General features: G+C 53.5%; 1 protein-coding gene across 1 annotated transcript in view; it reads right to left on the reverse strand.

The window, feature by feature from the left end:
- The window catches only part of LOC116958363 (uncharacterized), a 46459-nt gene extending 33469 nt beyond the window's left edge, over positions 1-12990 (reverse strand). Inside the window, exon 1 of the mRNA XM_076056545.1 lies at positions 11062-12990. Coding sequence (XP_075912660.1) covers positions 11062-11821 — 760 coding nt within the window. The 5' untranslated portion in view covers positions 11822-12990. The remainder of the gene's footprint in view (positions 1-11061) is intronic.
- Positions 12991-13992: the final 1002 nt, after the last annotated feature.

The raw sequence follows: 13992 nt of genomic DNA on the forward strand, positions 1-13992 counted from the left end.
CTCACCAGACAGAGACCAATAGACTCACCACACGGAGACCCATAGACTCACCACACAGAGACCCATAGACTCACCACACAGAGACCCACAGACTCACCACACAGAGATCCATAGACTCATCACAGAGACCCACAGACTCACCACACAGAAACCCATAGACTCACCACACAGAGACCCATAGATTCACCACACAGAGACCCATAGACTCACCACAGAGACCCATATACTCACCACACAGAGACCCACAGACTCACCACACAGAGATCCATAGACTCATCACAGAGACCCACAGACTCACCACACAGAAACCCATAGACTCACCACACAGAGACCCATAGATTCACCACACAGAGACCCATAGACTCACCACAGAGACCCATAGACTCACCACACAGAGACCCACAGACTCACCACACAGAGACCCACAGACTCACCACACAGAGACCCACAGATTCACCACAGAGACACCCACAGAATCACCACACAGAGACCCACAGACTCACCACATAGAGACCAATAGACTCACCACACAGAGACCCAGAGACTCATCACACAGAGACCCACAGACTCACCAGACAGAGACCAATAGACTCACCACACGGAGACCCATAGACTCACCACACAGAGACCCATAGACTCACCACACAGAGACCCACAGACTCACCACACAGAGATCCATAGACTCATCACAGAGACCCACAGACTCACCACACAGAAACCCATAGACTCACCACACAGAGACCCATAGATTCACCACACAGAGACCCATAGACTCACCACAGGGACCCATAGACTCACCACACAGAGACCCACAGACTCACCACACAGAGACCCACAGACTCACCACACAGAGACCCACAGATTCACCACAGAGACACCCACAGACTCACCACACAGAGACCCACAGACTCACCACATAGAGACCAATAGACTCACCACACAGAGACCCAGAGACTCACCACACAGAGACCCACAGACTCACCAGACAGAGACCAATAGACTCACCACACGGAGACCCATAGACTCACCACACAGAGACCCATAGACTCACCACACAGAGACCCACAGACTCACCACACAGAGATCCATAGACTCATCACAGAGACCCACAGACTCACCACACAGAAACCCATAGACTCACCACACAGAGACCCATAGATTCACCACACAGAGACCCATAGACTCACCACAGAGACCCATAGACTCACCACACAGAGACCCACAGACTCACCACACAGAGACCCACAGACTCACCACACAGAGACCCACAGACTCACCACAAAGACACCCACAGACTCAGCACATAGAGACCCACAGACTCACCACACAGACCCACAGACTCACTACACAGAGACCCATAGACTCACCACACATAGAGACCCACAGACTCACCACACAGAGACCCACAGACTCACCACACAGAGACCCACAGACTCACCACACAGAGACCCACAGACTCATCACACAGAGACCCACAGACTCACCACACAGAGACCCAAAGACTCACCACACGGAGACCCAAAGACTCACCACACAGAGACTCAAAGATTCACCACACAGAGACCCACATACTCACCCACAAAGAAACCCACAGACTCACCACAGAGACACCCACAGACTCACCACACATAGTCACACATAGACTCACCCACACAGAGACCCACAGACTCACCACACAGAAACCCACAGACTCACCACACAGAGATCCACAGACTCACCACACAGAGACCCACAAATTCACCCACACAGAGACCCACAGACTCACCACACAGAGACTCATCGACTCTCCACATAGATTCCCATAGACTCACCACACAGATACCCATAGACTCACTACACAGAGACCCACAGACTCACACAGAGACCCACAGACTCACCACACAGAGACCCATAGACTCACCACACAGAGACCCACAGACTCACCACACAGAAACCCATAGACTTACCACACAGAGACCCACAGACTCACCACACAGAGACCCACAGACTCACTCACACAGAGACCCACAGACTCACCACACAGAGACTCACAGACTCACCACACAGAGACCCACAGACTCACCACACAGAGACCCACAGACTCACCACACAGAGACCTATAGACCAACCACACAGAGACCCACAGACTCACCACACAGAGACCCACAAACTCACCAAACAGAGACCCACAGACTCACAACACAGAGACACCCACAGACTCACCACACAGAGACACCCACACACTCACCACACAGAGACCCATAGACTCACCACACAGAGACCCATAGACTCACCACACAGAGACCCACAGACTCACCACACAGAGACCCACAGACTCACCACACAGAGACCCACAGACTCACCACACAGAGACGCACAGATTCACCACAGAGACACCCACAGACTCACCACACAGAGACCCACAGACTCACCACATAGAGACCAATAGACTCACCACACAGAGACCCAGAGACTCACCACACAGAGACCCATAGACTCACCACACAGAGACCCACAGACTCACCACACAGAGACCCACAGACTCACCACACAGAGACCCACAGACTCACCACAAAGACACCAACAGACTCAGCACATAGAGACCCACAGACTCACCACACAGACCCACAGACTCACCACACAGAGACCCACAGACTCACCACACAGAGACCCACAGACTCACCACACAGAGACCCACAGATTCACCACAGAGACACCCACAGACTCACCACACAGAGACCCACAGACTCACCACATAGAGACCAATAGACTCACCACACAGAGACCCAGAGACTCACCACACAGAGACCCACAGACTCACCAGACAGAGACCAATAGACTCACCACACGGAGACCCATAGACTCACCACACAGAGACCCATAGACTCACCACACAGAGACCCACAGACTCACCACACAGAGATCCATAGACTCATCACAGAGACCCACAGACTCACCACACAGAAACCCATAGACTCACCACACAGAGACCCATAGATTCACCACACAGAGACCCATAGACTCACCACAGAGACCCATAGACTCACCACACAGAGACCCACAGACTCACCACACAGAGACCCACAGACTCACCACACAGAGACCCACAGACTCACCACAAAGACACCCACAGACTCAGCACATAGAGACCCACAGACTCACCACACAGACCCACAGACTCACTACACAGAGACCCATAGACTCACCACACATAGAGACCCACAGACTCACCACACAGAGACCCACAGACTCACCACACAGAGACCCACAGACTCACCACACAGAGACCCACAGACTCATCACACAGAGACCCACAGACTCACCACACAGAGACCCAAAGACTCACCACACGGAGACCCAAAGACTCACCACACAGAGACTCAAAGATTCACCACACAGAGACCCACAGACTCACCCACAAAGAGACCCACAGACTCACCACAGAGACACCCACAGACTCACCACACGGAGACCCAAAGACTCACCACACAGAGACTCAAAGATTCACCACACAGAGACCCACATACTCACCCACAAAGAGACCCACAGACTCACCACAGAGACACCCACAGACTCACCACACATAGTCACACATAGACTCACCCACACAGAGACCCACAGACTCACCACACAGAAACCCACAGACTCACCACACAGAGACCCACAGACTCACCACACAGAGACCCACAAATTCACCCACACAGAGACCCACAGACTCACCACACAGAGACTCATAGACTCTCCACATAGATTCCCATAGACTCACCACACAGATACCCATAGACTCACTACACAGAGACCCACAGACTCACACAGAGACCCATAGACTCACCACACAGAGACCCATAGACTCACCACACAGAGACCCACAGACTCACCACACAGAAACCCATAGACTTACCACACAGAGACCCACAGACTCACCACACAGAGACCCACAGACTCACTCACACAGAGACCCACAGACTCACCACACAGAGACTCACAGACTCACCACACAGAGACCCACAGACTCACCACACAGAGACCCACAGACTCACCACACAGAGACCTATAGACCAACCACACAGAGACCCACAGACTCATCACACAGAGACACATAGACTCACCACACAGAGACCCACAAACTCACCAAACAGAGACCCACAGACTCACAACACAGAGACACCCACAGACTCACCACACAGAGACACCCACAGACTCACCACACAGAGACACCCACACACTCACCACACAGAGACCCATAGACTCACCACACAGAGACCCATAGACTCACCACACAGAGACCCACAGACTCACCACACAGAGACCCACAGACTCACCACACAGAGACCCACAGACTCACCACACAGAGACGCACAGATTCACCACAGAGACACCCACAGACTCACCACACAGATACCCACAGACTCACCACACAGAGACCCACAGACTCACCACACGGAGACCCATAGACTCACCACACAGAGACTCAAAGATTCACCACACAGAGACCCACAGACTCACCCACACAGAGACCCACAGACTCACCACAGAGACACCCACAGACTCACCACACAGAGACCCACAGACTCACCACACAGAGACCCACAGACTCATCACACAGAGACCCACAGACTCACCACACAGAGACCCACAGACTCACCACACGGAGACCCATAGACTCACCACACAGAGACTCACAGATTCACCACACAGAGACGCACAGATTCACCACAGGGACACCCACAGACTCACCACACAGATACCCACAGACTCACCACACACAGAGACACCCACAGACTCACCACAGAGACACCCACAGACTCACCACACACAGAGACACCCACAGACTCACCACACAGAGACCCACAGACTCACCACACAGAGACACCCACAGACTCACCACACAGAGACACCCACAGACTCACCACACAGAGACACCCACAGACTCACCACACAGAGACACCCACAGACTCACCACACACAGAGACCCACAGACTCACCACACAGAGACACCCACAGACTCACCACACACAGAGACACCCACAGACTCACCACACAGAGACACCCACAGACTCACCACACACAGAGACACCCACAGACTCACCACGCAGAGACCCACAGACTCACCACACAGAGACCCACAAACTCACCACACAGAGACCCACAGACTCACAACACAGAGACCCATAGACTCACCACACAGAGACCCACGAACTCACCACACAGATACCCACAGACTCACCACACAGAGACCCACAGACTCACCACACAGAGACCCATAGACTCACCACACAGAGACCCATAGACTCACCACACAGAGACCTACAGACTCACCACACAGAGACCCACAGACTCACCACACAGAGACCCACAGACTCATCACACAGAGACCCACAGACTCACCACACAGAGACCCACAGACTCACCCACACAGAGACCCACAGACTCACCACAGAGACACCCACAGACTCACCACACAGAGACCCACAGACTCACCACACAGAGACCCACAGACTCATCACACAGAGACCCACAGACTCACCACACAGAGACCCACAGACTCACCACACGGAGACCCATAGACTCACCACACAGAGACTCACAGATTCACCACACAGAGACGCACAGATTCACCACAGGGACACCCACAGACTCACCACACAGATACCCACAGACTCACCACACACAGAGACACCCACAGACTCACCACAGAGACACCCACAGACTCACCACACACAGAGACACCCACAGACTCACCACACAGAGACCCACAGACTCACCACACAGAGACACCCACAGACTCACCACACAGAGACACCCACAGACTCACCACACAGAGACACCCACAGACTCACCACACAGAGACACCCACAGACTCACCACACACAGAGACCCACAGACTCACCACACAGAGACACCCACAGACTCACCACACACAGAGACACCCACAGACTCACCACACAGAGACACCCACAGACTCACCACACACAGAGACACCCACAGACTCACCACGCAGAGACCCACAGACTCACCACACAGAGACCCACAAACTCACCACACAGAGACCCACAGACTCACAACACAGAGACCCATAGACTCACCACACAGAGACCCACGAACTCACCACACAGATACCCACAGACTCACCACACAGAGACCCACAGACTCACCACACAGAGACCCATAGACTCACCACACAGAGACCCATAGACTCACCACACAGAGACCTACAGACTCACCACACAGAGACCCACAGACTCACCACACAGAGACCCACAGACTCATCACACAGAGACCCACAGACTCACCACACAGAGACCCATAGACTCACCACACTCAGAGACACCCACAGACTCACCACACAGAGACCCACAGACTCACCACACAGAGACCCACAAACTCACCACACAGAGACCCACAGACTCACCACACAGAGACCCACAGTCTCACCACACACAGAGACACCCACAGACTCACCACACAGAGACCCACAGACTCACCACACACAGAGACACCCACAGACTCACCACACAGAGACCCATAGACTCATCACACAGAGACCCATAGACTCGTCACACAGAGACCCACAGACTCACCACAGAGACACCCACAGACTCACCACACACAAAGACACCCACAGACTCACCACACACACAGAGACACCCACAGACTCACCACACAGAGACACCCACAGACTCACCACACAGAGACGCACAGACTCACCACACAGAGACGCATAGACTCATCACACAGAGACCCATAGACTCACCACACAGAGACCCACACACTCACCACACAGAGACCCACAGACTCACCACACAGAGACCCACAAACTCACCACACAGAGACCCACAGACTCACCACACAGAGACCCATAGACTCACCACACAGAGACCCACAAACTCACCACACAGATACCCACAGACTCACCACACAGAGACCCATAGACTCACCACGCAGAGACCCACAGACTCACCACTCAGAGACCCATAGACTCACCACGCAGAGACCCACAGACTCGTCACACAGAGACCCACAGACTCACCACACAGAGACCCATAGACTCACCACACAGTGACCCACAGACTCACCACACAGTGACCCATACACTCACCACACAGAGACCCTTAGACTCACCACACAGAGACCCACAGACTCACCACACAGAGACCCACAGACTCACCACACAGAGACCCACAGACTCACCACGCAGAGACCCATAGACTCATCACACAGAGACCCATAGACTCACCACACGGAGACCCATAGGCTCACCACGCAGAGACCCACAAACTCACCACACAGAGACCCACAAACTCACCACGCAGAGACCCATAGACTCACCACACAGAGACCCATAGACTCACCACACAGAGACCCACAGACTCACCACACAGAGATCCACAGACTCACCACAAAGCCCCACAGACTCACCACATAGAGACCCATAGACTCACCACACAGAGACCCACAGACTCACCACACAGAGACCCACAGACTGATCACACAGAGACCCACAGACTCACCACACAGAGACCCATAGACTCATCACACAGAGACTCATAGACTCACCACACAGAGACCCATAGACTCACCACACAGAGACCCATAGACTCACCACACAGAGACCCATAGACTCACCACACAGACCCACAGACTCACCACACACAGAGACACCCACAGACTCACCACACAGATACCCACAGACTTACCACACACAGAGACAGCCACAGACTCACCACACAGAGACACCCACAGACTCACCACCACACAGAGACACCCACAGACTCACCACAGAGACACCCACAGACTCACCACACACACACAGAGACACCCACAGACTCACCACCCACACACAGAGACACCCACAGACTCACCACACAGAGATTAACAGACTCACCACACAGAGACCCACAGACTCACCACACAGAGACCCACAGACTCACCACACAGAGACCTATAGACCAACCACACAGAGACCCACAGACTCATCACACAGAGACACATAGACTCACCACACAGAGACCCACAAACTCACCAAACAGAGACCCACAGACTCACAACACAGAGACACCCACAGACTCACCACACAGAGACACCCACAGACTCACCACACAGAGACACCCACACACTCACCACACAGAGACCCATAGACTCACCACACAGAGACCCATAGACTCACCACACAGAGACCCACAGACTCACCACACAGAGACCCACAGACTCACCACACAGAGACCCACAGACTCACCACACAGAGACGCACAGATTCACCACAGAGACACCCACAGACTCACCACACAGATACCCACAGACTCACCACACAGAGACCCACAGACTCACCACACGGAGACCCATAGACTCACCACACAGAGACTCAAAGATTCACCACACAGAGACCCACAGACTCACCCACACAGAGACCCACAGACTCACCACAGAGACACCCACAGACTCACCACACAGAGACCCACAGACTCACCACACAGAGACCCACAGACTCATCACACAGAGACCCACAGACTCACCACACAGAGACCCACAGACTCACCACACGGAGACCCATAGACTCACCACACAGAGACTCACAGATTCACCACACAGAGACGCACAGATTCACCACAGGGACACCCACAGACTCACCACACAGATACCCACAGACTCACCACACACAGAGACACCCACAGACTCACCACAGAGACACCCACAGACTCACCACACACAGAGACACCCACAGACTCACCACACAGAGACCCACAGACTCACCACACAGAGACACCCACAGACTCACCACACAGAGACACCCACAGACTCACCACACAGAGACACCCACAGACTCACCACACAGAGACACCCACAGACTCACCACACAGAGACACCCACAGACTCACCACACACAGAGACCCACAGACTCACCACACAGAGACACCCACAGACTCACCACACACAGAGACACCCACAGACTCACCACACAGAGACACCCACAGACTCACCACACACAGAGACACCCACAGACTCACCACGCAGAGACCCACAGACTCACCACACAGAGACCCACAAACTCACCACACAGAGACCCACAGACTCACAACACAGAGACCCATAGACTCACCACACAGAGACCCACGAACTCACCACACAGATACCCACAGACTCACCACACAGAGACCCACAGACTCACCACACAGAGACCCATAGACTCACCACACAGAGACCCATAGACTCACCACACAGAGACCTACAGACTCACCACACAGAGACCCACAGACTCACCACACAGAGACCCACAGACTCATCACACAGAGACCCACAGACTCACCACACAGAGACCCATAGACTCACCACACTCAGAGACACCCACAGACTCACCACACAGAGACCCACAGACTCACCACACAGAGACCCACAAACTCACCACACAGAGACCCACAGACTCACCACACAGAGACCCACAGTCTCACCACACACAGAGACACCCACAGACTCACCACACAGAGACCCACAGACTCACCACACACAGAGACACCCACAGACTCACCACACAGAGACCCATAGACTCATCACACAGAGACCCATAGACTCGTCACACAGAGACCCACAGACTCACCACAGAGACACCCACAGACTCACCACACACAAAGACACCCACAGACTCACCACACACACAGAGACACCCACAGACTCACCACACAGAGACACCCACAGACTCACCACACAGAGACGCACAGACTCACCACACAGAGACGCATAGACTCATCACACAGAGACCCATAGACTCACCACACAGAGACCCACACACTCACCACACAGAGACCCACAGACTCACCACACAGAGACCCACAAACTCACCACACAGAGACCCACAGACTCACCACACAGAGACCCATAGACTCACCACACAGAGACCCACAAACTCACCACACAGATACCCACAGACTCACCACACAGAGACCCATAGACTCACCACGCAGAGACCCACAGACTCACCACACAGAGACCCATAGACTCACCACGCAGAGACCCACAGACTCGTCACACAGAGACCCACAGACTCACCACACAGAGACCCATAGACTCACCACACAGTGACCCACAGACTCACCACACAGTGACCCATACACTCACCACACAGAGACCCTTAGACTCACCACACAGAGACCCACAGACTCACCACACAGAGACCCACAGACTCACCACACAGAGACCCACAGACTCACCACGCAGAGACCCATAGACTCATCACACAGAGACCCATAGACTCACCACACGGAGACCCATAGGCTCACCACGCAGAGACCCACAAACTCACCACACAGAGACCCACAAACTCACCACGCAGAGACCCATAGACTCACCACACAGAGACCCATAGACTCACCACACAGAGACCCACAGACTCACCACACAGAGATCCACAGACTCACCACAAAGCCCCACAGACTCACCACATAGAGACCCATAGACTCACCACACAGAGACCCACAGACTCACCACACAGAGACCCACAGACTGATCACACAGAGACCCACAGACTCACCACACAGAGACCCATAGACTCATCACACAGAGACTCATAGACTCACCACACAGAGACCCATAGACTCACCACACAGAGACCCATAGACTCACCACACAGAGACCCATAGACTCACCACACAGACCCACAGACTCACCACACACAGAGACACCCACAGACTCACCACACAGATACCCACAGACTTACCACACACAGAGACACCCACAGACTCACCACACAGAGACACCCACAGACTCACCACCACACAGAGACACCCACAGACTCACCACAGAGACACCCACAGACTCACCACACACACACAGAGACACCCACAGACTCACCACCCACACACAGAGACACCCACAGACTCACCACACAGAGATTAACAGACTCACCACACAGAGACACCCACAGACTCACCACACACACACAGAGACACCCACAGACTCACCACAGAGACACCCACAGACTCACCACACACACAGAGACACCCACAGACTCACCACACACAGAGACACCCACAGACTCACCACCCACACACAGAGACACCCACAGACTCACCGCCACTCACCACCACTCACCTCCAAGCGCCATCACCTCCACGGTCAATTCCTGGCTGTTGACCACCAGTAGGGCGCTGGCGTGCAAGCTCTGGGCCACCAGCACCTTGGTGTTGAAGGTGCAGTTGCCTCTCTGCACCAGGGCTATCCACCTCGCACCACCAGCACCACCGCCACCAGTGGTGGGAGCGCCACCACCGGCACCGCCAGACGTGGCCACTCCGGTGGTGGGATTGGCACCGTCGGCGGTGGAATTGCCACCTCCGTGGCCAGAATTGGCGGCGGTGGAATTGCCACCTCCGTGGCCAGAATTGGCGGCGGTGGGATTGCCACCTCCGTGGCCAGAATTGGCGGCGGTGGAATTGCCACCTCCGTGGCCAGAATTGGCGGCGGTGGCATTGCCACCTCCGTGGCCAGAATTGGCGGCGGTGGAATTGCCACCACCGGCGGCGGGATTGGCACCTCCGTGGCCAGAATTGGCGGCGGGATTGGGTCCGGCGGTGGATTTGCCGTCGCCGGGAAGCTCCGGCCAGAAGGAGGTGAACCCGGGCGAGCAGCCGAAGCGATCTCCCGTCGCGGCACGCAGGACGCCCGCGGCTGAGGTGAGCGGGGAGCCGAAGCCGTAGAGGGCCGAGTTGACCCACAGCCAATCATCACCGGCGGGGGCTAAAGGGATCACGCCGAGGGTGGCGTAGCGGGTGGCGGTGGCCCGGCGGGCGCAGAGGGCCAGGAGGAGCAGGAGAGGTACTAGCAGGGGTGGTGGTTGTCGTGGTTTGACCATGGTTGTGGTGGTTGTGGTTGTGGTGGTGGTTGTGGTCGTTGTGGTGGTGGTTGTGGTGGTCGTTGTGGTGTGGTAGTTGTTGTGGTAGCGGTGGTAGTTGTGGTAGTTGTGGTTGTGGTAGTTGTGGTGTGGTAGTTGTTGTGGTAGTTGTTGTGGTAGCGGTGGTAGTTGTGGTAGTTGTGGTGTGGTAGTTGTTGTGGTAGTTGTTGTGGTGTGGTAGTTGTTGTGGTAGTTGTGGTAGTTGTTGTGGTAGTTGTTGTGGTAGTTGTGGTAGTTGTTGTGGTAGTTGTTGTGGTAGTTGTGGTAGTTGTTGTGGTAGTTGTTGTGGTAGTTGTTGTGGTAGTTTTTGTGGTAGTTGTGGTAGTTGTGGTGGTAGTTGTGGTAGTTGTGGTGGTAGTTGTGGTGGTAGTTGTGGTAGTTGTGGTAGTTGTGGTGGTAGTTGTGGTAGTTGTGGTGGTAGTTGTTGTGGTAGTTGTGGTAATTGTGGTGGTAGTTGTTGTGGTAGTTGTTGTGGTAGTTGTTGTGGTAGTTGTGGTAGTTGTGGTGGTAGTTGTTGTGGTAGTTGTGGTAGTTGTGGTAGTTGTGGTGGTAGTTGTTGTGGTAGTTGTGGTGGTAGTTGTGGTGGTAGTTGTGGTTGTGGTAGTTGTTGTGGTAGTTGTTGTGGTAGTTGTTGTAGTTGTTGTGGTAGTAGTTGTGGTAGTTGTTGTGGTAGTTGTGGTGGTAGTTGTTGTGGTAGTTGTGGTAGTTGTGGTGGTAGTTGTGGTGGTTGTGGTAGTTGTGGTGGTAGTTGTGGTGGTTGTGGTGGTAGTTGTTGTGGTAGTTGTGGTAGTTGTGGTGGTAGTTGTGGTGGTAGTTGTGGTGGTAGTTGTGGTAGTTGTGGTAGTTGTTGTGGTAGTTGTGGTGGTAGTTGTGGTGGTAGTTGTTGTGGTTGTTGTGGTGGTAGTTGTGGTAGTTGTGGTGGTAGTTGTTGTGGTTGTTGTGGTGGTAGTTGTGGTAGTTGTGGTGGTTGTTGTCGTGGTAGTTGTGGTAGTTGTGGTGGTAGTTGTGGTGGTAGTTACGCTCCAAGTTCTGGTCGCCAAACTCTTTACGCGGTCGGTTCTTACTTCCGGAACACTTTGCGCGTATCAGCTGTGGAGTCGATTCCGCGATTCAGGAGTTCGTGTCTCTGCGAATCGATTCGTTCACGTCGGCGTTGGACGGCGATGGGAGCGCGAATCGATTCGTTGCGGCGATCGATGCTCCGCGGAATCCGATCGATGTAGGTGGGAGTTGTTGTGTGTTTGTGTCGATTCCGGAAGTGGGGAGGGGCTGAGGGGAGGGGGTGAGGGGAGGGGCTGAGGGGAGGGGCTGAGGGGAGGGGGTGAGGGGAGGGGCTGAGGGGAGGGGCTGAGGGGAGGGGGTGAGGGGAGGGGCTGAGGGGAGGGGGTGAGGGGGGTGAGGGGGCTGAGGGGAGGGGCTAAGGGGGGTGAGGGGAGGGGCGAGTGGGGGATGTAGCGCTCTCTGTGGATGCCATCATCCAGCAGTGGATAGCCCCTGCCTGCTGCCATGGCAACTGCCTCCATTTCTGAACTAATTTGCATAAATTAACCCCACTACACTACACTATACACTACACTATACACTACACTATAACTACTATACACTACACTACACACTATACTATACATTATACACTACACTACACTATACACTACACACTACACTATACACTACACTATACACTTCACTATACACTACACTATACACTACACTATACACTTCACTATACGCTTCACTATACACTACACTATACACTTCACTATACACTACACTATACACTACACTATACACTACACTATACACTTCACTATACACTATACACTACACTATACACTACACTATACACTACACACTACACTACACACTACACTACACTATACACTACACTACTATACACTACACTACTATACACTACACTACTATACACTACATTATACTATACACTACACTATACACTACACTATAACTACTATACACAACACTATACACTACAATTTACACTATACACTACACTATCCACTACACTACACCATACACTACTATAGACTACACTATACACTACACGATACACTACACTATACACTACACTATACACTACACACTACACTATACACTACACTATACACTACACT

The sequence above is a fragment of the Petromyzon marinus genome, chromosome 76, assembly GCF_048934315.1.
Source record: "Petromyzon marinus isolate PM22_M1 ecotype Great Lakes invasive population chromosome 76, UKy_Petmar_22M1.pri1.0, whole genome shotgun sequence".
Lineage (NCBI taxonomy): Eukaryota > Metazoa > Chordata > Hyperoartia > Petromyzontiformes > Petromyzontidae > Petromyzon > Petromyzon marinus.